At 45.6% G+C, this 27,761-nt stretch overlaps 1 protein-coding gene across 1 annotated transcript; it reads right to left on the minus strand.

Moving 5' to 3' along the window:
• Positions 1-112: 112 nt before the first annotated feature.
• Mkrn2 (makorin ring finger protein 2) lies at positions 113-27,352 on the minus strand. Its single transcript, XM_075983100.1, has 8 exons — positions 27,223-27,352; positions 11,737-11,865; positions 9,952-10,133; positions 8,815-9,119; positions 6,726-6,940; positions 4,275-4,385; positions 1,312-1,456; positions 113-1,165 (listed from the first exon to the last, which is right to left on the minus strand). Exons 1-8 carry the CDS (start codon positions 27,246-27,248, stop codon positions 1,028-1,030), a joined length of 1,251 nt encoding a protein of 416 aa, XP_075839215.1. The 5' UTR covers positions 27,249-27,352; the 3' UTR covers positions 113-1,027.
• Between the last annotated feature and the right edge of the window lie 409 nt (positions 27,353-27,761).

Raw genomic sequence — 27,761 nt, forward strand, 5'->3', positions numbered from 1 at the left:
CATGGACACCTACTTGTTTCTTGTTTGAGGGTCTGTGCTGTGTGAGCCTTCTCTGCATTTACATGAACAGCCAAGCAAAAAGCACACAGGTTTAAGGAGCATACCCACACTATAAGGAGTGAGCACATTTATAAAATATTTGATATCTACAGGGCTTTTTACAAAAATAAATTCAGGCTTAAAACAAACTTGCTCTGAATTACAGTGTTATACACAGTACTACATTTACAGGCTGTTTTGGCCTCATGTCCCCTCAGATACAAGTGACTACTGGGTCAGGACCACAAAAACAGTGTCGAGCCTACTTTACAGGAGAGAACGGGCAGTCTGAGTGTGACACCTCAGTGTCTTACGCTCACTGCAAGGGGAAGATGGTGATGGGGTTTCCCTGGAGACCTTTACAGACAGGAGCCACCCTTTAACTGTCAACTGCACATCCCCACTGACTTGGGGCTCTGGAGGGAACCGATCAAGCCTGACCATCCTCAGAGAAGTAGCCGTCGTCTACACTATGGTGCAGCACCAACACGACCATGGTGACCATGTGCTCTCCAGAGCTGCATAAATAAACCCAAAGGCTCACAGCAGGCTACATTAGAGATGAGACGGTCACTGCAGAGGAGCCCTCCACAGGGCTGGCGACACCTTGATTAAGAGAAACTGATCTGCTCCTTTATGAGCAGCTCCAAGTTTACTGTTACTTAAGGAAGAAAGTCACAAAAGAAAAGATGGCGGTTGGGTTTCATTTAAAAGCAATCAATTAAAACAGCTGGACCATGTAGCTGGTCCCCGAGAAAGGGGCTGGAGGTACAACAACTAAGAGCTCAACTCTAAACGTAGTGATTCCATGGACTTGGTTATCTTATGTCCTTCCCTTCACCAGGGCTGTGAAAGTGGAGCATGAAGAGACCAAGGGGATTCGCTACCACTCACATCCAGGTACACCACCTTGTCAGTGACAGGCTTCCGCAACCTGCCTTGGAAAGCTGTGACCGCAGAGCCCAAAATGAAGGTGTCAGCACCGAGTCTAGGTCTCTGATGGCTCTACTCCAGAAAGGTGCATGAAGAGGTCTCCAAGCTCCGTCACATCGACCTCCTCTGTGCTGGGGACCTGCTGGGTTTCTCGATTTTCGATAAAATCCCAAAGCCGCACTGAGTTGAAGAACTGCAAAAACAGCCAAAAAGCACACCTGGGTCAGTGGAGTGCCAGCTTGCTTTGCTTTTGTTGACCCCACTGCTCTGCTGCCAAAGCTATTAAGAGGGGTCTGGGCAGTAACTAGAATTATCCCAAATCTTCCCTAGCCAGCTTACCCTCACGGTGCCTTCAGAACTCAGCTGCTTCCGAGGTTTCTCTGGCTCTGCCAGCCGCCCATCAGGGTAAGCATGGCGGTAAAGGCACTTGCTTCCAAAGGGACAGGTCCCCTTGCCTTGTTCAAAGTATTTACATGCCTTTTTCCTGAAAAGCACACACACAAAATAATTGAATGAATGATGAAAGAATCAGAGGCTGGTGGAAAACTGAAGTTCAGCTACAGTCTTACTGCAGCCCCACCTGTGACACTGGGGAAACCTAGGCTAGTAGAAGTGAAGTGGGATTCTGATTTCCAAGCTGGACAATGCTGCTGGGATGCACTGCAAGGAGGCTGTAGTGCTCCGAAGCAAGGGCAGCCCTTCTCCCAATCCCAGCAGCTACAGTGACTCTGCACCTGGGCCAAGTGAGACTTAGTTACTCCAGGTGCCGAGGTCTGAAGCTGATTTGCGTGCTCTGCTCAAGTCTCCCAAGTGAATTTAGTTCTTTCCTCCTGGTCAGGAATCCTGTCACAGCAAGAGGCAGCCTAGTAAAGCATGTCTTAGATGCTAAAGCTACAGGTACCTTCTACTTTTAGAACCTATCCTAACTCTTCCTTGTCCCTTTGGCTGCCTCCACTGTTCTGGGATTTTATTTTTTTATAGCTTGGACATTAAGGTCTCTCAGGGTCCTTCAGTAGCTTCAGAACTGCCTTCTCAGTGGGCATGGTGGCCTACATCTGTAATCCCAAATCTCAGGAAACAGAAGCAGGAAGGTCGCCATGCCACGAGTTTTGAGGCCAGCCTAGTCTATAAAAAGCTCTAGCCAGTCAGGGCCCATATCAAAACAAACCCCTTGGATGGTGTGGCACACACCTTTAATCCCAGTACTCGGGAGGCAGAGGCATGAGGATCTCTATGAGTTTGGATCTCTGCGTTTGATGCCAGCCTGGTCTACAGAACTAGTTCCAGGACAGCCAGGGCTACACAGAAACCCTGTCCAAAAACAAAACCAACCAGCCAAACAAAAACCAAAAAAGAAACAAAACCAACCAACCCACAAACGAAAACCCTGCCGTCCCTAGGCTCCACTCTCACATGGCTTTCCCTTTTCTCCTCCAGCCCTATCTATCTGCCTACAAAAGTCAAAAGCTCCACCTTGGTTACCTCACTTGGTGTTCTCCGCTCTCACATCCATCTAAGCTATTGACAAAACTCTAAAACCTACTGGCCCTCTAATTTTCACTGTCCCATTACCAGGGACAGTCGTGTCTTCTTTGACATCCCCCCTTTCCTACTAGTAAGTCTCCAGCCTAGCCCACAAGGACAGGGTATTCAGGACCACATGGCTTTTTTCTTGCACCCAAGGTGGCCCCAAGTGCTTCCTCTGTTCTGGCATAAGGCACTAATGAAGAAATCTGCCACCACACTGGCCTATCACACTTTGATGAGAGATGATCTCACTCATCTCTGTTCCCTGGTGGCACTTGGCAGAAGTTCATGTTCTGGAGACTGCTCAAGAACATCCACCAAAGGGACACACTGCCACAGCCAGGCAAGGTCAACAATACTGGAAGGCCTTCTAAACAGCAAAGCAACTTTCTAAGCCCAGCCAGCTCTGTCCTGCTCCATCTGCCCTCTTGTGGATGGACAATCATATGACACAGGGGAAAATGGTAAAGTGGGTAAATATTAGGTACAGTGATATTTCATTTGTATTTTAATAAATAAAGCTTGCCTGAAGGTCAGCAAGTAAAACAGCTACCCTGGTCAGCCTTACAGACCAGGCAGTGGTGACACACACCCTTAATCCCAGTAGCCACACTAGTTTGCCATAGAAACCAGGCGGTAGTGGTGCACACCTTTAATCCCAGCACTAGAGAGGAATATAAGACAGGAGGAGACAGCTTTCAGTCAGTCTCATTCTGAGATTCCTGGAGGCAGGATCACCATTTCTGACTGAGGTAGAGGTGAGAGCCACTGACTGGCTGCTTTGCTTTTCTGGTCTTCAGGTTGAATCCCAATATCTGTCTCTGGGTTTTTATTAATCGTGCTACAATGAAGCTATAGTAATTATATAAATACAAAAATTTGCAAAACAAATAACAGGTAAAAAGCAAGAAAAAAAATTGATTTTTGGCTAGTTATGATGGTGTATGAGTTCTAGGCCAGCCAAGGCTACACAGTGAGAGTGGGTCTCAATAAAAACAACAGAAGAAAAAAGGAGCAGATGGGAACGGGGCAGATGGGTAAGGGAAGGGGTGTGAGGGGAGGAGGGGAAACTGGTAGGTATGAAGAATAAACAAAAAAAATGTTATTTAAGTAAAAAAAAAACTTTAAAAGTGAGCTTTAAATGGCAAATCTGATGTTGCCATATGGGCTTTGTAATAATATAAACAGAACATACATGTTATAAGGCAGAATATTCTCACAGAATATTCCTTCTTTTAAAAAGAAGCCAGGCATGGTTGTACATGCCTGTAATCCTATCACTAGGGCAGCTGAGGCTGAAGGCTGAGGTCAGACTAGGCAACAAAATGTGCTGCCATGACAAGTACACGGGGGTCACTTCTCATCTGCACTTCAATTAAGGCGGGGCGCCTTTGCTTTATTCACTTGACTGCTCAGTGTTTTCCTTTCCTAGAGTGTGAGCTGTGTGAGGCTGGCACTGTCAGCTTGAGGGATGTGTCCCCTGCAATGGACAAGGCCTGTGAGATGGCAGATCCTCAACAGGTACTTGTTCAATGCTTGGACAATCAGAGGAGTCAAATTAACCTCAGCACCAGGGCTCATCGTAGAACTCGTCTGCTTCCTCAAGGCTTTGCTCAGCTCTGCAGTTCAGAGCCCAGCAAAGTGCCTGACAGGAGTAAGAAGCTCTGATATCCATCCACTGGGTCCACACTCTTGGGAAACCTGAAGATGACAGAAGCTAAAACCACACCCAACCATGGAGGTACCAGAATCCCCAATGAAATCAAGGCACTTACCCCATTCCCTGTTTGAAAGCTTCAATCAATTCATTCTTTTTATTCTGATCTTCTACCCAGTACACACTTGGAATTACAAACTCTGATATCACACGGCACTCTGGACAAGACCTGAGGAACAAACAAATCAAGTCTGTAAGGGAGAAAATAAATCATGAATCCTTTGCACATTCCACTCCGAAACCCCTTGCTCAAATGTATGGCCAGAGACATAAGCACCATTATCTAAGAGCAGCTTGTGCTGATGAAAGCATTCGACTTAGCTGGGCGGTGGTGGCGCACGCCTGTAATCCCAGCACTCGGGAGGCAGAGGCAGGCGGATCTCTGTTGAGTTCGAGACCAGCCTGGTCTACAAGAGCTAGTTCCAGGACAGGCTCCAAAACCACAGAGAAACCCTGTCTCAAAAAACAAAAACAAAACAAAAAAAAAAGAAACAGATTTGAGGCCGGGCAGTGGTGGCGCATGCCTTTAATCCCAGCACTCAGGAGGCAGAGGCAGAGGGATCTCTGTGAGTTCGAGGCCAGCCTGGTCTACAATAGCTGGTTCCAGGACAGGCTCCAAAAGCCACAGAGAAACCCTGTCTCGAAAAACAAACAAACAAAAAGAAAGAAAGAAACAGAGATTGGCGCATTCATCAGGGATAGCCAATAAGCACACAACAATACTCATTATCCTCAGTGTACCGAAGACCAGATGACAGCGAGATACACTTTACTCCTGTAAGTGTTGGAGAGGATGTAAAGAAACTGAAATCTCTATCAGCAGCTAAGAGTAGGAAATGGCTTCAGTTAAAGGCCAAGCTACTGTGAAGCTCCTGGGATCTACGTGAGTGCTCACTAGCTAGTGAACAGGTTACAAGCTGTTCTCAGAGAACGCACCCACACAGCTTGCTCATCAGGGGTGGCCCTGGGAACATTCGCTAAGGCAAAGGCCATGTAAATGACAGGCAGAGTAAGGGATTTATAGAGAAAGAACCTAGGCTGGAGGCTGCCTGACAGAAGACAACAGGAACGAGCAGGTGGCAGTCCAGGTTGGGGATGATGAAGTTTCTAAAACTAGGCTTCATGTCAGCAGCAACTGGAAAGTACTGGGCATGGCAGGACTGTACTCTCAGTGAAGTACTGGGCACGGCAGGACTGTCCTCTCAGTGAAGTACTGGGCACGGCAGGACTGTCCTCTCAGTGAAGTACTGGGCACGGCAGGACTGTCCTCTCAGTGAAGTACTGGGCACGGCAGGACTGTCCTCTCAGTGAAGTACTGGGCACTACAGGACTGTACTCTCAGTGAAGTACTGGGCACGGCAGGACTGTCCTCTCAGTGAAGTACTGGGCACGGCAGGACTGTACTCTCAGTGAAGTACTGGGCACGGCAGGACTGTACTCTCAGTGAAGTACTGGGCACGGCAGGACTGTCCTCTCAGTGAAGTACTGGGCACTGCAGGACTGTACTCTCAGTGAAGTACTGGGCACTGCAGGACTGTCCTCTCAGTGAAGTACTGGGCACTGCAGGACTGTCCTCTCAGTGAAGTACTGGGCACGGCAGGACTGTACTCTCAGTGAAGTACTGGGCACTACAGGACTGTACTCTCAGTGAAGTACTGGGCACGGCAGGACTGTCCTCTCAGTGAAGTATTGGGCACGGCAGGACTGTCCTCTCAGTGAAGTACTGGGCACGGCAGGACTGTCCTCTCAGTGAAGTACTGGGCACGGCAGGACTGTCCTCTCAGTGAAGTACTGGGCACGGCAGGACTGTCCTCTCAGTGAAGTACTGGGCACGGCAGGACTGTCCTCTCAGTGAAGTACTGGGCACGGCAGGACTGTCCTCTCAGTGAAGTACTGGGCAAGGCAGGACTGTCCTCTCAGTGAAGTACTGGGCACGGCAGGACTGTCCTCTCAGTGAAGTACTGGGCACGGCAGGACTGTCCTCTCAGTGAAGTACTGGGCACGGCAGGACTGTACTCTCAGTGAAGTACTGGGCACGGCAGGACTGTACTCTCAGTGAAGTACTGGGCACGGCAGGACTGTACTCTCAGTGAAGTACTGGGCACGGCAGGACTGTCCTCTCAGTGAAGTACTGGGCACTGCAGGACTGTACTCTCAGTGAAGCTGCTGCACACACGCAAGTTCCCCAACAACATGCACCAGGTATTAGAGAGTGGAGGGGAGCCATATCCCAAGGGAGAATCAACCCTGTTATTAAGGTAAAAAGCCCCAAAGCACAAAAATGTTACAAAGCAACTAGCCTAAAGCAAACATGACTGTCCTGAGTCCACCAGGTCCACAAGACAGAACCCAGCCGGCAACAACTGATAGTTTTACAAATTCCAACATGGAGAGACAGGTGAGGCTATCACTTAAGACAGGCAGGTTGACGTGTACAAGCTCACAGCTGGGGCCTGAGCTCTAGAGGGCAGCAGTCCCCATGCCCACAGAGAAACCCAGCTGCACTCACTTTATGATCGGGTTTTCAAACTGCTTTGCACATCTCCACTGGCGGATGCAGGACAGGCAGTAGGTGTGGCTGCAGCTGGAGAGAATGCCAAACCTCCTCTCAGAAGCAGATGCCTTCTCCAAGATCACCTCCATACAGATGCTGCACACTTTGTCCTGGCTTGCCTGGAAGGCAAAAGCCTTTTCCATCTCGTGTTCAAATGTCGACATACACATCTGAGGACGACAGGGAGGAACCCAGGAGTTGCTCAGTTACATAGTCACAGGACCGTGTAAAAACAGTACCCATAGTCCCTGAATTCAGGACACAAAGATCTGACCACAAAGTGGACCTCAAGCCACCTTGTCCTTGTCCCAAGTTCCCTAGTAGGATATGATCACTACCAGCTTACAGCCATGGAGTTCTACAACACTTAGATCACTGTGGGAATTGCAGCATTCATGAGCACTGGGTCACAGGTCTCCTGGCTCTTCTGGATGTCATGCCTATTCTATGCCATACCAAGCAAGTAAATGTTAAGTAACTGTGACCCAGCTGAGTGAATTCAAGTGAATAAAGGCAGATGAGAAGACCCAGACCCCTGCTTTGAGTGAGTGCACAAAGCAGTGCCCTCGAATAAAGAACAGAACCAATCTGATTTCCGCAGCTTGCTAGCCCACTGCCCCATGGAGGCTGGACTGCCAGGAATGCTGTCTGCTGGCATGTGCATTAGCAGCCCTCCTGGGACATAGGCCTCCTCTGTCAAGAGAGGTCATGACCATTTTATCCCACTGGGTAATTACCATGTCCTTACAAGAGGTGACCTGGACTCTAACACTGTAACCCTGGAATGAGCACAGCCTAATGTGAGACAGCCTCTAGATACCAGGGACATTCACAACCTTTCAACATTTGGCTCCAAGAGTCCATGATAAAAGGGACTAAAGAGATGGCACAGCAGTTAAGAGCTCTTGTTGCTCTTCCAAAGGATTTGCATTTGGGATCCTACTCTCATTGGGCAGGCTCAACAACTGCCTCTAACTCCAGTTCAAGATTCTACACCTCCCTCACCCTATAGGTACTCACACGCTTGTGCATACACACACAGACACTTAGGCACACAGACACACACAATTAAAAGAAAAGTCCATGATAAAGATTTTTCAAAGTTTCCAAAATATTGGCTGCCTGGAGCCCCACCACAGAGATGTGTAAACCTAGGGAGGGAGGGTGAGAGACGGGTGCTGCGTGGTACAGAGGGCAAGCACAGGCACACGCACTCCTGAGTGGGGATTGCTTTCTATACTTTGCATTTCTTTTACTCTGAGTTTTCTCAAAGAATGTACTCGATGTTCTGTGAAATGAACACATTGAAGCTTCTTTTTAAAAAATTATTTTTCAGCCGGGCGGTGGTGGCACACGCCTTTAATCCCAGCACTCGGGGAGGCAGAGACAGGGGGATCTCTGTGAGTTCAAGACCAGCCTGGTCTAGTTCCAGGACAGGCTCCAAAGCTACAGAGAAACACTGTCTCGAAAAACAAAACAAAATTATTTTTATTTCTTTTTAATTTTTATTTCATGTGCTTCCATGTTTGCCTGCATGTATATCTGTGTGAGAGTGTCAGATCCCCTGTAACTGGAGTTACAGGCAGTTATGAGCTGCCATGTGGGTGCTGGGAATTGAACCCGGATCCTCTGGAAGAACAGCCAGTGCTCTTAACTGCTGAGCCATCTCTCCAGCACTACTTTGCATTTCTTAAAGCTTAATGATTTATCTCATCACTATTACTCGTGTGTGTGCGTGCGCACATGTGTATGTACACGAGGTTCTTGTGGAAGTGAGAAGAGCATGTCAGCAGTGGGCGCTGGGAAGCCAATGCTGGTCTTCTGCAAGAGCAGCAAGTATTCTTAATTGCTGAGCCATCCTTCTTTGTCCTAAATAGTCAAAAAACTGATAAAACGGCAACAGGAAAGGAACTTGGAAACAGTAAAACTAAGTCAGATACACAACACAGGCATTCTGGCAGAAAGATAGCTGTGAGACTCCTGATCTGTCCCATGGTACATTCAGGTTTCTTAAAATGAGTTCATGCTAAGGTTTTCAAGTTACCTTCTCATGAGCTTTTCTTTGTTCTGGGTCAAAGGGGTGTAAGACTTGAAGCCTGCAGATCTCACACATGTCCCCATGCAGGTAGACACAGGCATCTCCAAACCGGCACTCCCCAGCAGCAGCATAGGGGCACAACTGCTGCTCACTGCTATACGAGCTGCTGGCCTCCAAGTCGTCCAAGCCACTCCTGATGGCATCTAGATAGGAATGGGGCTTCGTCTCTGGGCTGGTCTGAGGGTCACTGCAGCCACCTGGATTATTCACCGTGCTCGGGAGAGTCTTGTCTTCAGCCAGGCCAGTGAGATCTCAACACAAAATGCACACATACACACACATGAGAACAGGCTCACCTTTCATGTAGGTACTAGTCTAAATTAGGAACAGTTAGAGAAAAGTAGACCACAGAACAACAGTGCAGAGGCTGGGAGATGGCCCAGGCAGTCAAGGGCTGGCCATCCAGAACAAAAGAATGAGGTCTTTTTATACAGAACGCAAAGTTGTCAATATACAGACCATTTAATGCTTAAACCCCAAAACATGAGATCCTGAGGGGAACAAGCCCAAGAGCTAGGAAACTTTCCTGAGGCCCAGCAGCACAAAAGCCTTTACCACTTGACGACTTCTTTCTCACAAACCTGGTCTCGGCCCAAACCCCTTCCTTGCTCTGTGTCTGAAAATGCTCCTAAAGCAGTCACTACCAGGACATGACATCAAACAAGAGAAAAGTGACATGTCTCTCGCATAAAATGCCAGCTTCAGTCTGGCATAGCTTTAATCCCAACCCTCAGGAGGGAGAGGCAGGTAGATCTCTACGTTCAAGTCCAGCCTGGTCTACAAAGAGTGTTCCAGGACAGACAGGACCATAGAGAGAAACCCCGTCTCAAAAGACCAAAAACAAGCAAAACAAAAAGACTCAGCTAGCTTCAAAATGAACAGCGTCTCATCAGTGGGTGACCCCTGTAAGAGGCAATTTCACAGTGAGAAAAGACCACTCTGACGGGCCCAAAGTGAAGCTCAGCCCAGCTGTGGAGATGCACCTCTGAACCTCTGCAGCCTGTTTTCAGGTCAACTCTGGGTCCTGGGGTGCCAGGAGCTTCCTGATGAGGAAGCGTGGCAGCAAAGGCTGCATTCACTCACTGCGGTCTCTGAGCACCAGCATCTTCTTCTCCCGCTTCCCTGGTTCATGCAAATGTGTTCTCGTAGCAGATGTGGCAATGTCAGGAGAAGGGTGAGGATTGGACAAGCTTGAGGAGGGCACAGGGTGGGGTGCAGGGCCTACAGCTCCACCTGCTGCAGCTGGGGGCTTCGTATGGTCATATCTGAACAAGACACAACAATGTATCACGGTCATGCAGGCCCAAACACCTACACCCCCCCCCCCCCACAAACACTACCTATATTCCCAGCCACCAACAACTGGACTCACTGAGGTGGAGTGGACAGGGTCTATTTCTGTACTCTTAACCAGAAAAGTCTTTTGGAGTCATTTAACCTGCTACCTATACCCACAGCTAAGTGTCCCAGTAAGACTGACAGGAATCCACCCACTGTCCAGGTCATCTAAAGAGAGCCTTTGACACTTACACTACCAGGAGGCGTTTTGGGTAGGAACTCCAGGATATACTGACTGGAGTGGGTGGATGGGTTGGGGAATAGCAGGTGGCTGACTCAAGCTCTAGAGTTCTGCACACAGCAAGGACTAACTGGGGTCTGTTCTTCAAAGCATGGAGCATCTCAGTGTTGTCCCGCCCAGAGCAACATGGGCTGTGTGTGTGCATGAATGCCATAAGCCTGTACACCAGAATCACTCAAGCATGAACTGGAAATGGCTTTAAAATAAATGGCACGCCACCTTATGACACAAAAAACCCCTGATGAGGAGACGGGCTGGTGTGATGTGGGAGTCTCCTCTGTATGCTGTGAATACCATTGGTTAATAAAGGACTGCTTTGAGCCCATAGCAGAGCAGGGCAGAAACAGCTAGGCGGGGAAAACAAAACTCAATGCTGGGAGAAAGGAGGCAGAGTCTGAGGAGAAGCCATGGAGCTGCTGCTGGAGACGGACGTGCTGAAGCTTTGCTGGTAGGCCATGACCTTGTGGTGATGCACAGATTAACGGAGATGGCTTAAATTAAGATGTAAGAGCTATTTTGTTTTGTTTGTTTGTTTTGGTAGAAAAAGACAAGATCTCCTGAGTAAATTGGGAGCATGGGGACCTTGGGGGGAGGATTGAAGGAGGGAGGGGAGAGGCAGGAATGAGAGCAGAGAAAAATGTAGAGCTCAATAAATATCAATAAAAAAATGTATATAAAAAAGATGTAAGAGTTAGCAAATAAGAAGCTAGAGCTAGTAGGTCAAGCAATATTTTAAATAATATAGTTTCTGGGCCGGGCGGTGGTGGCGCACGCCTTTAATCCCAGCACTCGGGAGGCAGAGGCAGGCGGATCTCTGTGAGTTCGAGACCAGCCTGGTCTACAGAGCTAGTTCCAGGACAGGCTCCAAAGCCACAGAGAAACCCTGTCTCGAAAAACCAAAAAAAAAATATATATATATATAGTTTCTGTGTGATTATTTTGGGGCTGAGCAGCCAAGAACCAAGAAGTGGTCCCCCCGCCAACACTGGTGGCAATGGGAAAGTCTATGGTGTGTTATATAGGGTTTAAAAGAAAAATACCAATTATTAATATTCTAAGTACAATTTTAAGTTTAAAACTTCCCCTCATTAAGACCACGCTCAGGAAGTATGTATATGGCATACACCTGTGTTCCCACCACTGCGGTTAGAGCAGAAGCTCAAGCCAGCCTTGGCTACATGGCAAGTTTGAAGTCAGCCTGGGAGGCATAACACTGCCAACAAAACCAATCACAAGCCCATTCTCCACACACAGCCTCACTTCAGTAGCCACAGTCGTGGCAGCCTTACCTGCAGCGTGCACCATAGGCGCAGTAGCCCTTCTGGTAGTATTTGCAGATGGTGGATGGCTTGCTATTCGCCAAGTCATGTGAGAACAAGCACTGGCTGCCTTCGCGACACACGCCATGCATAAAATACCTGAGGAGACAAAGAACAGCTGAGTCACGCCTTGGGGAAAGCGGCTTCTCAAGAACTACATGCCAGCCCCACACATACTGCGCTCTTTTCCTTGATTCTAAACAAAGTGATTTTCCACGCACCACAATGACCCAAGACTAGCTCTTCAGAAGAAAAACGATTTCAAATGTTTCTATATTAGGGGCTGGAGAAATGTTTAGTGGTTACTAGCACATGCTATTTTTGTAGAGGAGTCAGTCTTTGTTGCCAGCACCCATATCTTAGCTAATAACTATCTGAATCTGATGCCCCCCCCCCTCTGGTTTCTTTCATCACTGGATGTGTGTGGTGCATAAAAATATATGCAAGTAAGCATTCATACACAGAAAATATCTTTCAAAAACCCGTCTACATGGATAAGCTCTTGATTTATGTTAAATATGTGAGATATAAGTTTCACAATTGGGAAAACATGTTAGGAAAACTCACTCTCCCCATCCTCCCAGAGCTCTGGGAGTTAAAAGATGTCTGACTGGGCTCAGGCCAGGTCACAAAGCCCTCTTCCCTATCCTTGCTGATTCACCTGTTAATGTGGAGAGAACACCACCTACTGCTTCATGAAGTTGTTACAGTCAGCCCCAGAGACAGTGTGGCGTCAGACAATATACGTGATGCCGGGTATGGTGGCACACGTCTGAAATCTTATCACTCTTATGACACTGGGGATTTAGCTCTGTTCGTAGGATGCTTGCCTAGCATGTTCTAAGACATGAGTTCCACTCCCAGCACAGAATAAATCAGATGTTGGGGTACATGCCTAGAGTCCCAGCACTCAGAAGAGCCAGGAGGATCAGAAATTGAAGGTCACCCTTAGCAACATAACAAATTTGAAGCCAGCTTAGACACGAGATCTTGACTTAAAGAAAAACGGCTGGATGGTGGAGGCGAACAACTTTAATCCCAGCACTAGGGAGGCAGAGGCAAGGGGATCTCTGTGTGCTTAAGGCCAGCCTGATCTACAGTGAGTTCCAGGTCAGTCAGGGCTTCACAGAGAAAACAAACAGAAGTCTAGAGCAGTGATTCTCAACCTGTGGGTCATGACCCTTTTTGGGAGGTCACATCATCATACATCCAATATATCAGATACTTACATTATTATTTGTTAACAGTAGTAAAATTACAGTTATGAAGTAGCAACAAAATAATTTTATGGTTCATGTCATCACAACATGAGGAACTACATTAAAGAGATGCATTGGTAAGAAGGTTGAGAATCACCGGTCTAGAGAGATAGCTCAGTGGTTAAGAACTCTGGCTGCTCTTCCAGAGGACCTGGGTTTGATTCCCACCAACTGTAATGACATGGCATTACAGTTCCAGGGGGACCTGACACACAGGCTTCCTCAGGCACTGCAGGCATATGGTCATACATACAGGCAGATCACATATAATATACACATATAAACAGAAGTAAAAAGAAAAGGAGAACCAGAGTGTACACTGGGCACAAGGGATAGTTCTGGGATGGTGGACATAACAGCATATATTCAAACTTAACTACTGACAACACTAAAAAACAAAACAAAACAAAAACCAGGGCTGGAGAGATGGCTCAGAGGTTAACAGCACTGGCTGCTCTTCCTGCATTCACAAGGTGGTTTAGAACCATCTATAATGAGATCTGGTGCGCCCTCTTCTGGCCTCCAGGCAAAACACTATATTCATAATAAATCTTAAAAAACAAAAACAAAAACAAAGCAACTTTGACACACCTCTAACAAGTTTCTGTAAGTTACAGCTCAATAAACCCTTAAAGACCTGGGAGGAGGGGAGGATGGCTAGATAAGCAAGCAGAACACAAGGGGTATGGTTGGTAACCAGGTGGTCATCACATCTGGTCATCAGACTTCAAAATATGGTAAAAGATATAAAAGACATTTTTTGAGACAACCCACTATGTCTTGAGTATGACTAGGCCATGGTCATACTGGTAAAAATGAGCATTTATTGAGGCTGGTGATGTAACTGGGCTGGCAGTGTGTTCACCCACTATGCAGAAGAAGCATCACTGGGAGTGGCAGTACTTGTGTACTGTTAGCTCTGGAGGGGGAGCAGTTCAAGGTCACCCTTGACTACTAGGGAGTCCATGATGACCCATGCCCTAAGTTCCAAATAAAGAAAATTTATTGACACAGAAATTGAATACAGCTGAAAAAAACAGATTATTGCTGTGAAATAACCCTTCTGTACACTATGTGGATATATGGTGCGGGAGAATTATCTGTATTCTGTCAATCATGTATTTTAATAAAACATTGATTGGCCAGGCAGGAAGTATAGGTGGATCAACCAGACAGGAAGTAGAGGCGGGGCGATGAGAACAGGAGAATGATGGAAAGGAGGAAGCCCATTCCTCCCAGTTCAGCCTAGACCACTGAAGAAGCAACATGTGAGCTGCCCTGCTGAGAAAGGTACTGAGCCACATGGCTAACATAGATAAGAATAATGGGTTATTATAAGCTACAAGAGCTAATAAGAAGACTGAGCTAATGGGCCAATCAGTTTATAACCTAATGTAGACTCTGTGATTTTCTTTAGGGCTTGTCAGTTGTGGGGTACAGGGCAGGACAGAAACCTCAAGCAGGCCCTCATGTTACAGATATATGTTGCTATGATTGGCTTAATTAACAAGCTGACTGGCCAATAGCTGAACAGGATAAAGTTAGGCGAGAAAGTCAAACTGAGAATGATGGAATGAGGAAGGGTGGAGTCAGAGGTGTTGGCCAGTCAGTTGGACACACAAAACAGGATATGAGTGCCAGAGCATAGATTAATAGAAATGGATTAAAGTTGCAAGAGCTAGTTAGGAACAAGCCTAAGCTATTGACTGAGCATTTATAATGTATATTAAGTTCTCCAAATCAGTTATTTGGGAAGCTGCTGTCTATTATTTGAGAACAACATAAATCCATCCACACTGAACCACAAAGAAGAGAAAGTGAGAAGCAGCTTTGAATGCATTGGCACAAGAGAACACTTCCTAAATATAACCCCAGCAGCACAGACACTGAGGAAACAATTAATAAATGGGACCTCCTGAAACTGAAAAGCTTCTCCAAAGCAAAGGACATGGTCAACAAGACAAAACGACAGCCTACAGAATGGGAAAAGATCTTCACTAAACCCACATCAGACAGAGGTCTGATCTCCAAAATATACAAAGGACTCAAGAAATTGAACACCAAAAGATCACATAATCCAATAAAAAAAAATGGAGTACAGACCTAAACAGAGGGATCTAAAATGACTGGAAGACACTTAAGGAAATGTTCAACATCCTTAGGCATCAGAGAAATGCAAATCAAAACAACTCTGAGATTCCATCTTACAACTGTAAGAATGGCCAAGATCAAAAACAGTGGTGACAACTTACGCTGGACAGGTTGTGGGGAAAAGGGAACACTTCTGCATTGCTAGTGGGAATGCAAGCTGGTACAACCACTTTGGATGTCAGTGTGGTGATTTCTCAGAAAATTAGAAAACAACCTTCCTCAAGACCCAGTAATACCACTTTTGGATATATATCCAAAGGATGCTCAATTGTGCCACAAGGACTTGTGTTCAACTATGTTCATAGCAGCTTTGTTTGTCATAGCCGGAACCTGGAAACAACCTAAATGCCCCTTGACCAAAGAATGGATAAGGTACATTTACACAATGGAGTACTACACAGAAGAAAAAAAAATAACAACATCTTGAATTTTGCAGAAAGATGGATGGAACTAGAAAACATTTTTAAAAATAAGAATTATTTATTTACTGTGTATACATTGTTCTGCCTGCATACCAGGAGAGTGCAACAGATCTCATTATAGATGGCTGTGTGGTGTGGGAGAATTGTCTGTATTCTGTCAATCATATTTTGAATAAACACTGATTGGCCAGGCAGGAAGTATAGAGGCAGGGCGATGAGAACAGGAGAATGCTGGAAAGGAGGAAGCCGATTCCTCTCCCATTCCTGCCCAGACCACTGAGAAGCAAGATGTAACCTGCCTGGCTGAAAAGTATTGAGCCATGTGACTAACATAGATAAGAATAATGGGTTAATATAAGCTACAAGAGCTAATAATAAGATTGAACTAATGGGCCAATCAGTTTATAATTAATGTAGACTCTCTTGTGTGATTTTTCTCTGGGACTAAATGGCTGGGGGACCAGACAGGACAGAAGCCCCAACAAGCCCGGCCCTCATGTTACAGTTGTGAGCCACCATGTGGTTGCTGGGAATTGAACTCAGGACCTCTGGAAGAACAGCCAGTACTCTTAACCTCTGATCCACCTCTCCATCCCTAGAAAACATTATTTTGAGTGAGGTAACTCAGACACAGAAAGACAATTATCACACATACTCACTCATAGGTGGTTTTTAAACATAAAGCAAAGAAAGCTAGCCTACAAACTACAATCCCAGAGAACTTAGACAACAATGAGGACACCGAGACTCACATAGATTTAATAATCTACATGGGAAGTAGAAAGCAGAAAAAGACAAGATCTCCTGAGTAAATTGGGAGCTTGGGGACCTTACAGGAGGGTTAAAGAGGGAAGAGGAGAGGCAGGGAGGGGAGCAGAGAAAAATGTAGAGCTCAATAAATACCAATAAAAAAAAGAGAGGGTGGAGAGCTGGGCATTGGTGGTGCACGCCTTTAGTCCCAGCACTCAGAGCTCTGGGAGTTCAAGGCCAGCCTGGTCTACAAGAGCTAGTTCCAGGACAGGTCCAAAGCTTCAGAGATAACCTGTCTCAAAAAAAAAAAAAAAAAAAAAAAAAAAAAAAAAAAAAAAAGAGGAGGAGGGTGGGTAAGAGGAAGTGGAGAATAAACTCAATATCTCAATATATAAAGGGGTGAAAACTTTAAAAGCTGGTGAGACCAACAGTAGACTGGTGGAATCTAGGCCATCATGTGTTTTCCTTATTTCAGCACCTGCACTTCCCAACTTTTCTACTGTGAAACAATATACTGGTTTCTACAATGTGTCTGCTGAGAAACAATACACTGGTTTCTACAATGTGTCTGCTGTGAAACAATACACTGGTTTCTACAATGTGTCTGCTGAGAAACAATACACTGGTTTCTACCATGTGTCTGCTGAGAAACAATACACTGGTTTCTACCATGTGTCTGCTGAGAAACAATACACTGGTTTCTACAATGTGTCTGCTGAGAAACAATACACTGGTTTCCACAATGTGTCTGCTGAGAAACAATACACTGGTTTCTACAATGTGTCTGCTGAGAAACAATACACTGGTTTCTACAATGTGTCTGCTGAGAAACAATACACTGGTTTCTACAACGTTTCCACTGTAGTTAACAGTACATTGATGTTGCTCATAAATGACTGGGCGCAGTGTGTAAGCTATTCAGTTCAGTCTTATTCAGGCTCCCCAGAGTACAGCTCTTATTAAGGTCTAAAAAGGACTGGGAACGTCCCACCAATGTGACCTTCCAAGTGCAGGCTGAGTGCTGGGGGAGGCGGAGACAGGAGCCGCAGCCAGGCAGCCGAGGAGGAGACTAGAAGATCATGCTGCATGGCAGACAATGGGCCAGAAAGAAAGGGCAGAGAGGTGAGGTGTGGTCAGGCCTGCTGGACTGGGAACCAGGCTACGAGTGCTCACCAGGCCACCTTAGTGTCAGCTCTAACACTGCTGCTCAGGCCAGGTTTTCTGGAGACTGCAGAACAGCCCATACTGTGGGGCCAGCAGCCTGCAGGCGTGCACTGCCTGAAGAAGGTAAAATATCCCTTTACCAAAGGCTCAGAAATGCTTTTTTCTATAGCAGCTTTATTGGAAAAGAATATTTTAAAATTTACATAAGAACACATGGGTCGGGCACTTGAGATGCTAAAGAGGAAGATGCCAGGCTAATGCCAGACTGACTACAAATAACACCTTGTAGAAAAAAGAAACACACACATAAGAAATTTCCCTCACCAGCCAAAGTGGACCAGCAGATCTGATTCTGAGCTGATTGAATTGATCCCGGCCCAGCAGTGCTGCTACTGGCCTGCCTGGTTTACCTTGCAGCCCTCCCTTTGGTAAAGAACCCTTTGGAATTAACCTTTGGGTAGAGCCTCCTCACGTCCCACAGTAAGAACCTGAGGAACACATGAGGTGAGGAAACATAGAAAGTAGGATCAGTGACTATGCTCCATCTTAGCCTAAACTTGTGAGAGGAACATTTTACAAGCCAGGAGGAAAATGGGAGACCTGAGCTCAGGGAGGCAAGCGGACCCACAACTTGCTCTGTCCATGCCACCCAAGAACACTAATTAGAATATGCCTGTCTCCTCCTACTTCTCACAGTCCTAAAGCCCAAAGACTAGATCCCTGAGCATGTCCACATTAACAGTGTTGGCAAAAGCAATGGCTTAGGGTTAGGAGAGCTGGCACTGTGGCTAAGCCAGGAAGGCAAAGAGCAAAGTGCAGACAGTCCAGCACCTGGTCTTCTCCATGGTAGGGGCAGTGGACCAGAGGAGAGCGATGGGGCTGGCAGGATGCTGAAAATCCCCACTCCTGGTTACCTCCACAAAAGCAGGGGAGTTGGGTAGGCCCACCTATCCCGTCCCCAGAATCTGATGAAAGGGACAGCAATCTCACCATCAGAATCAGAGTCCACCAAGATCAGAAATTGAAAGCTGCCTGGACTTTTCTAGGAAACATGAAAATTTCCCCAGATTTCCAAGGAAACATGTCCCAAAGCAGACAGAGCTCAGCAGCTTGCTAGAAGGCTGATTTGAACAGAAAAGGAAAAGAATGGAGGCTTGAAGACGAAGCTCATGGAGTGCCCGTGGCATTCAGAGGCCCTGGGCTCCATTATTAGCAGGCAGGGATGGGGCACAGAGAGCAAGTAAGGCCATGGAAAGGAGTCAGGTCTGAGACTGATACCTCTCGGCTAACCTAAGAACAGCCTTTGGCTTCTAGAAGCTGCTGGTATAGTCCGAGTCCCTACAATGACGTAAGAATTTCTCACTGTGTCTCAACTGTGTCATGGTGTGGTTGATATTAAGTCTATTTCCTGTTGGGTCTGGAAGGTGGGTCACAGGCAGAAGCTGCTCTGGCCTCACACTGCACCTGACCTGGTACCTCCGGTGAGAAAAAGTGTTGTGTGCTTCTCTGCAGGGGTAGAAGCAGCCCTCTGGACTCCTGCTCACCCTACCTGGCTGTATATCCTTCCTAAGCCAGTGTAACAGCCTTGGTCTGGAGTCTAGCTGTATGCTAAAATACTATAACACCATGAATCTAGCCAGTCTCCAGGTGTTAGGGTGGGTAGTCCTGGGACTCTTCCAGACAAGATATTCCATATCTAAACAGTTGGGTAATTCTTTTTATTTTCTGAGACAAAGTTTTGTTCTCTATTGCCTCAGCTGACTCTGAACTCCTGGACTCAAGTGGCTGAGAGGATAGGCATACCACAACACCAGGTTTGGTGATTCTTTGAGAAATGCCACTCAGGACAGCAGTGGAGCAAGACATGATGGGACACACCTGTAATCCCAACACTTGGTCTGAGTTAGGGACTATAAATTGGATAATAGTTTGGTCCAGAGAAATGACACCCAGTCTCAACAAAACAACACAAAATGACTATAATATATTGTAATCATCCACAAATTGGAACTTTGAAGGCACAAAAACAACCTGGCACAACAGTCCAACCTGCAGTGAAGAAGAGGACTGGCAAGCTCTAACACATGGTAGCAGTCAAGTTCAGAATGGTTACAAAAGTAGAAGGCCGGGTATAGTAGGCCAAGCCTTTATCCCAGCACTTGAGAGGCAGAGGCAGGCAGATCTCTGAGGTAGAGGCCAGCCTGGCCTACACAGTGAGTTCCACAGGATAGTCAAAGCTACATAGCGAGAGCCTATCTCAAAACAACTACAAAGCCCAGGGAGCTAAGATAAACACTTGACAGTCTTCTGGAAAAGACCAGAGATTTCCTTAGTCAGAGCAGAGACTACCAAAGGCTGCCTGTTCTACCAGACAGGCGACAGCAGACTGGCTACAGTGCAGGAGCACACAAACAAGAGTTTTCAAATCTGACTGCTACCTTCCCAAACCACACTCGGCAACCAGTCTTCCAGATCACCACAGCCTAAAACCAGAATTCAACAGGAAAACAAATGTCAGAAAGCACACAAACACATGGAAACGGAACATTGTCCACCTAAATCACCATTGCATCAAGGAAGAAACAAAGAAAGAGATCAAATACTTCTTAAAATTCAATGAAAATAACTGCTCAACATACTCAAACTTTTGGGACATAATGAAAACAGTGCTAAGAGGAAAGTTCATAGCACTAAATGCCTACATAAAGAAGCTGGAACGCCCCTCCATTGCTGGTGGGAGTGCAAATGGTACAGCTGCATTGGAAATCAGTATAGCGATTTCTCAGAAAATTAGGAAACAACCTTCCTCAAGACCCAGCAATACCACTTTTGGGTATATACCCAAAGGATGCTCAATCGTACCACAAGAACATGTGCTCAAATATGTTCATAGAAGCTTTGTTTGTCATCGCCAGAACCTGGAAACAACCTAAATGCCCCTCGATCAAAGAATGGATAGGAAAATGTGGTGCATTTGCACAATGGAGTACTACACAGTGGAAAAAAATAATGTCATCTTGAAATTTGCAGGCAAATAGATGGATCTAGAAAACATCATATTGAGTGAGGTAACTCAAGACCCAGCAAGACAAATATATGTACTCACTCTTAAGTGGCTTTTAGAAAAAGCAAAGAAAAACCAGCATACAATTCACAATCCAGAGAACATAGACAACAAAGAGGACCCTAAGAGAGACAGACATACATGGACCTAATCTACATGGAAAGTAGAAAAAGACAAGATCTCCTGAGTAAATTGGGAGCATGGGGATCATGGGAGAGGGCAGAAGGGGGGGGGAGAGAGGAGCAGAGAAAAATATATAGTTCAATAAAAACAATTTTTTAAAAAAGAAAAAATAATAAGATGAACTTAAAAAAAAAAGAACTGGAAAAATTCCACACTAGCAAGGTAACAGAACACCTGAAAGCTATAGAACAAAAAGAAGCATACTCATCCAGAAGAAGCAGATGGTGGGAAATAATCAAATTGAGGGCTGAAAGCAATAAAATAGAAACAAAGAAAACAATACAAAAGATCAAGGAGAAAAAAAGCAGGTTCTTCAAGAAAAATCAACAAGACTGACAAACCTTTATCCAAATAAGAAACAGAATATCCAAATAACAAAATCAGAGATGAAAGAGGGACTATAACACCATGGAGGAGATCCAGAGAATCCAGGTCACACTTCAAAATCTGTACTCCACAAAACTAGAAATGTTAAAGGAAATTGAGAATTTTCTGGATAAGTTCCACATGCCAAATTAAATCAAGACCAAATAAACAAATTAAATAGATCTATAACCCAAAAGGAAATAAAAACAATCATCAAAAGCCTCCCAACCAAAAAGGCCCAGGGCCAAATTGTTTCCGTGCAGAATTCTACCAGAAATTTCAAAGCAGAGCTATACTGATACTCCTCAAATTGTTCCACACAATAGAAGCAGAAGGAACATTGTCAAACTCTTTTTATGAGGCTACAATTATCCTGATATCCAAACCACACAAAGACAGCCAAAAAAGAGAATTATAGACCAATCTCCCTCATGAACATTGATGCAAAAAAACACTCAATAAAATACTGGCAAACCGAATCCAAGAACACATCAGAAACATCAGCCATCTTGATCAAGTTGGCTTTATTCCAGAGATGCAGGAATACAGGTCAACATGAAAATCGGTCAATGTAATCCACCATATAAACAACTGAAATAAAAAACCACATGATCATCTCATTAGAAGCTGGAAAAAGCCTTCGACAGAATCCAACACCCCTTCATGATAAAGGTCTTGGGGAGAACAGGGATATAAGAAACATTCTTAAACATAATAAAGGCAATATACAGCAAGCCAACAGCCAACATCAAACTAAATAGAGAGAAACTGAAAGAGATTCCACTAAAATCAGGAACAAGATAAGGCTGTGCACTCTCTTCACAGTTATTCAATACAGTACTCGAAGTTCTAGTTCCAGCAATAAGACAACAAAGGAGATCAAGGGCATACAAATTGGAAAGAAAAAAGTCAAACTTTTGCTATTTGCTGATGATACAATAGTATATATGTGATCCCAAAAATTCTATGAGGGAACTCCTATAGCTGATAAATACCTTCAGTAATGCTATAAGATTAACTCAAAAAAAATCAGGAGCCCTCCTATATACTATATACGAATAATAAAGGGGTTGAGAAAGAAATCAGAGAAATATCACCCTTCACAATAGCCACAAACAATATAAAATATCATATGGTAACTCTAACCAATCAAATGAAAGACCTGTATGACAAGAACTTTAAGTCTTTGAAGAACAAAACTGAAGAGGATGTCAGAAGATGGAAAGATCTCTCATGCTCATGGATAGACTAACAAAGTAAAAATGACAATCTTACCAAAAGCAATCTACAGATTCAATGCAATACCCATCAAAATCCCAGCACAATTTTTCAAATCTTGAAAGAACAATATTAAATTTCATATGAAAAAAAAACCCAGGATAGCCAAAACAACCCTCTACAATAAAGGAACATCTGGAGGCATCACCATCCCTGACTTCAAGCTCTATGATAGAGTTACATTAATGAAATCAGCTTGGCATTGGCATAAAAACAGACAAGTGGACCAATGGAATCAAACTGAAGACCTTGATATTAACCCACACACCTAATTTTTGACAAAGAAGCTAAAAATATAAAGTGGAAAAAAGAAAGCAGCTTCAGCAAACGGTGCTGGTATAACTGGATGTCGACATGTGGAAGAATCCAAAAAGGCCCATATCTATCACTATGCACAAAATTAAAGTCCAAATGGATCAAAGACCTCAACATAAATCCATTCACACTGAACCACAAAGAAGAGAAAGTGAGAAGCAGCTTTGAATGCATTGGCACAAGAGGACACTTCCTAAATATAACACCAGTAGCACAGACACTGAGAGCAACAATTAATGATGGGACCTCCTGAAACTGAAAACCTTCTCTAAAGCAAAGGACATGGTCAACAAGACAAAACGGCAGCCTACAGAATGGAAAAGATCTTCACCAACTCCACATCGGACAGAGGGCTGATCTCCAAAATATACAAAGAACTCAAGAAACTTGACATCAAACTACCAAATAATCCAATTAATAAATGGGGTACAGATCTAAACACAGAATTCAACAGAAAAATCTCCAATGGCCAAAAGGCACTTAAGGAAATGCTAACATCCCTAGTCATCAGGAAAATGCAAATCAAAACTCTGAGATACCATCTTATACCAATTAGAATGGCTAAGATCCAAAACACGGATGACAGCTTATGCTGGAGAGGATGTGGAGTACAGGAAACACTCCTTGATTGCTGGTTGGAGAGCAAATGTAAGGCCACTTTGAAAATCAGTACAGCGATTCTCAGAAAATTAGAAATCAATCTACCTCAAGACCCAGCAACACCACTCACTTTTGGGTATATACCCAAAGAATGCTCAGTAATACCACAAGGACATATGTTCAACTATGTTCATAGCAGCATTATTCTTGCCAGAACCTGGAAACAACCTAGATGCTCCTCAAACGAAGAATGGATTAAAAAAAAAAGTGGTATATTTACACAGTGGATGGAGTAGTAACTCAGCAGTAAAAAAACAATGACATCTTTAAATTTCCAGGCAAATGGATAGAAGTAGAAAAAAGCCATCCTGAGTGAGGTAACCCAGACCCAGAAAGAAAAATACAGTGTATACTCATTCATAAGTGGATACCACACATAAAGCAAAGGACTACCAATCTACAGTCCACAACTCCAGAGAAGCTTGACCCCTCTTCCAAAAACAGATGGAAGCAGATGCAGAGATTTACAACTGACTACTGGACCGAGCTCCCGGAGTACAATAGAACTGAGGGAGGAGCGATAATATGAACAAAGGGGTCAAGACCATGATGGGGACACCCACAGAACCAGCTGACCCCGAGCTAGTGGGAGATCACTGACTCCAGACTGACAACTGGATAACCTATATAGGACCAAACTAGGCTCTCTGAATACAGGTGACAATGATGTGGCTTGGGCAGCATATGGGGCCACTGGCAGTGGGACCAGGATCTAACTCCAACGCATGAACTGACTTTGTGGAGCCCATTCTCTACAAAGCGATAACCTTGCTCAGCCTAGGCACGGGGTGGGGTGGGGGGCAAAGGCCTTGGTCCTGCCTCAAGGAGGTGATGGGACAGACTTAGATGACCTGGGGGGGGGGGGCTTACCCTCTCTGAGGAGTGGATGGGGGGTGAGGTGGGGGGACAGGTGGTGGGAGGAGATGGAGGGAGGGTTAACTGAGATTGGTATGTAAAAAATAATAAAGAAAAACAAAGACAAAAGCTCTGAAATATCCTTTAATTGAGCACGAGCTATGAGACTCAATGCTAGCCATCACACCTGCACCACTCTGAAGCTGAGCTTAGGGAAAACCTGACAATCCTGAGGTTGTTTCACTGTCCAGTTGACAGAGCACAGGCTGCAAATCACTGGAGAGACAAGTCTCTGGCCATGTCTGTGAGGGATCATCCAGATTAGGCCAACAGAGGTGGAAGACCCACCATAAATGTGGTGGTGCCATTCCTTAGGCTGGGTCAAGACTGAATTAAAAAAGAGTGAGATGAGCACCAATAGTCACTGCTCTCTGGGTGTGATGTGAGCCACTCTCTCACGCTCCTCCTATCACACGAACTGTAACCTCGACCTGTGATCAGAATGAATATACCCTTTCTTCACTAAGCTGCTCTTGTCAGGTAGAGCGCAACCGATACAGCACCACGTTCTGTATGACTTGACAGGGCTGCAGAAAGAAGCCCGCAAACACCAGTCAGCCCGTCAACAGAAACTATTCTTTGCCAGAAACAGCCCTTAGGACCCTCTTACTTATGAGACAGAGCTTTTGGATCAGGTTATCTCCAGATACAAAAGAGAAAACACCAAAAAGGAATCAAAATGGCTTGACTTAAGAATTATGTAAAGATTTTTGTAGTCATGCATCTTAGGAAAGCCTAAGCGGTGGAATTAACCATTAAGCAGTCAGGTGTGGTGGTACACACCTTTAATCCTAGCAAGGGAGGGCAGAGATTGGCAGATCTGAGTTCAAGACTAGCTTGATCTACACAGCAACTTCAAGGACCGACAGGGCTACAATAGAGACCCTGCCTCAAACAATTGTCAAAACCATAAGCGAGCAATTTTCTAAGTTATTTTCAACGGGAGGTGGCGGCACATGCCTTTAGTTACTGCACTTGGGAGGCAGAGGCGGGAGGATCTCTTGAGTTCAAGGCCGACCTGGTCTATGGAGCGAGTTCCAGGACAGGCTCCAAAGTTACACAGAGAAACTCTGTCTCAGAAAACAACAACAAAAACAAATGAACAACAACAACAACAACAACAACAAAACCCAAAGCAACCAATCAAAAAGAACCAAAAAGGCCAGGCAGTGGTGGCGCGGGTGCAAGCCTTTAATCCCAGCACTTGGGAGGAAGAGGCAGGTGGATCTCTCTGAGTTTGAGGTCAGCCTGGCTTACAAGAGCAAGTTCCAGGACAGCTAGGGTTGTTACACAGAGAAACCCTGTCTCAAAAAACCAACCAACCAACCAAACAAACAAACAAACAACAAAAACCCACTAAGTTATTTTTAAAGTAGCCCACATCAGAGGTAGGACACTATGATAGGAACATTTTCCTCCTGCAAAGATAAAAGTGTGAATACATGCACATTCCCCCTCAACAAAGACATTCTAGTATCAATGATCCACAAGGCCGTGACAGACTGTCTCAAAGTCTCTGTTAAAGGAAATCAATGAAGGACTCCAGACAGGAACTAACAATGAGGCCCTGGAGGGGCACTGCTGACTGGATCCGTCAGCCTTTCCTAAAACACCCAAGACCACAAGTCCAGGGGTGGCACCACCCATAGGGAGCTGGGCCCTCACCCATCAATCATCAATCAAGAAAATGAACTACAGCCTAGTCTGGTAGGAGCATTTTATCAATTCCCCAATGACTCTGGCTCGTGTCAAGAAAACAAAACTAGCTAACACACAGACACTAATTGCAGTTTTCTGATAACTACTTAACATAAGCCACCTGGGCCCTGGGTATCTGGCTCAATTAACCCTTATATCGAATTCAAAAAGAACTCTTCATAAAGGTGTCGTAATGAGAGGCAACAAGGGAAGTAAATGAAATGTTTATCACACCAAACTACATCTCTGCTTCTTTTCGTTCTGTTTTTTGTTGTTTGTTTGTTTTTCAAGACAGGGTTTCTCAGTAGCTGTGGAGCCAGTGCTAGAACGCACACCGTGGACCAAGCTGGCCTTGAAGTTACAGAGATCCGCCTGCCTCTGCCCCCCTCAAGTGCTGAGATTAACGGCGTGTGCCACCAACGCCCGGCACATCCGTTTCTTAATTCATTGAAACCAACTGAAATTTTTGTAAGCTGAAGCTCCTCTTTCCCAAAAATGCTCGGGCGTGTCTTAATTTTTTTTTTTTTTGTAATTTAGAGTATTTTTATTTACATGTCTTGCGGATAGCACAAGAGTCTAAACATGGAATTCATCGTATACACATACCCTGAAAATTTTAAACAGTATTTCCGATAATTTTTGTTTTTAATATAACAAAATGTTATGGTGTGGAATTTTCCACTTGTAGTACCATGTCGGCACTCAAAAAGCTTGGAATTTTGAAGCACTTCAAAATTTGGATTTCCACATTCGGGATGCTTACAAGCTGTACTTCCCAAGCACGCAAACCCACAGGACTAAAGCCCGAGAACAGCCACAAGCTCGTCACCGAGTTATCGACGTTGCTACTCAACCCAACTATTTTAATTTTAAAATAGCAGTCACAAGAGTAGCTTTCTGGTTCTCCACCTCGTCTAACAAGCCACCCATCAATGTCGTCTTTCTGCTCCTAAATGGGTTTCGCTTTAACTTCTCTCGGTGGTCTCGGTTTCCTGCATCGCAAAATGAGCGATCATCTCAGGATAAGGAATGCGACCGGCCCGGGTTTCCCCGCAATCCCTCCCGGCTCACTCTCTGCAAGCCGCCGCTGCAGATGCTCTGGCCGCTCCAGCCTCTCCGCGGCCTTCGGGTTCCCGCGTGTTATCCCCGCTGTACATGGCCCGCCACGGTCGGGCTCGGCCCCTCACCTCCCTCCGGCAGCGCCCAAGGCCCGGCGGCGCAGCGCACTCACCTGCAGGTGACCTGTTTGGTGCTCATGGCGGCGGGGACACGGGCTGAAGTCGCACTGAACTCTCAGGGCCTCCACCGCCGCGGCCGAGCCCGGCCCCGCCCGCGCGCGCAGTTGCGTCACTCTACCGCGCACCACCCCCGCGCGTGCGTCACCTATAGGGTGCCGGCCGGAAACTTAGCCGTCACAATTAGTTCCGCCAGGGCGTGGAGCCGGAAGGTCCTTACTCCTTAGCCCTCCGGGTTCACGTTTCAAGACTACGGGGCGGAGCGTGTCTGGCATCCTAGACTTGCCAGTCATCTGCCACATCTTCCAAAACAGACTTTTTCAAAAGTAGTTTTATTATTTATTTTTATCTTATGGTATGAGTGTTTTTGCCGGCATGTATGGCTGTGCACCATGTGGGGGCAGTGGCTCAGCCAGATGAGGGAGTTGAATTACCTGGAACTGGAGTTTCAGCCGGTTGTGAGCTGCCATGCGGGTGCCGGGAACTGAACTTTTGGACCTCTGCAAAAGCCAGTGCTCCTAACCATTGAGACATC

Source organism: Microtus pennsylvanicus, chromosome 8 (genome assembly GCF_037038515.1).
Source record: "Microtus pennsylvanicus isolate mMicPen1 chromosome 8, mMicPen1.hap1, whole genome shotgun sequence".
In the NCBI taxonomy this organism is placed as follows: domain Eukaryota; kingdom Metazoa; phylum Chordata; class Mammalia; order Rodentia; family Cricetidae; genus Microtus; species Microtus pennsylvanicus.

What these genes read in the sequence shown, in the direction of transcription:
- Mkrn2 (XM_075983100.1), bottom strand. Translation starts at nt 27,248, where the DNA reads ATGAGCACCAAACAGGTCACCTGCAG. An exon ending in ACCAAACAGGTCACCTGCAG is followed by an intron (nt 11,866 to 27,222) that starts GTGAGTGCGCTG and finishes TTGTCTCCTCAG; the next exon opens with GTATTTTATGCATGGCGTGT. An exon ending in GCTGGTGCTCAGAGACCGCA is followed by an intron (nt 9,120 to 9,951) that starts GTGAGTGAATGC and finishes TTTTGTGTTGAG; the next exon opens with ATCTCACTGGCCTGGCTGAA.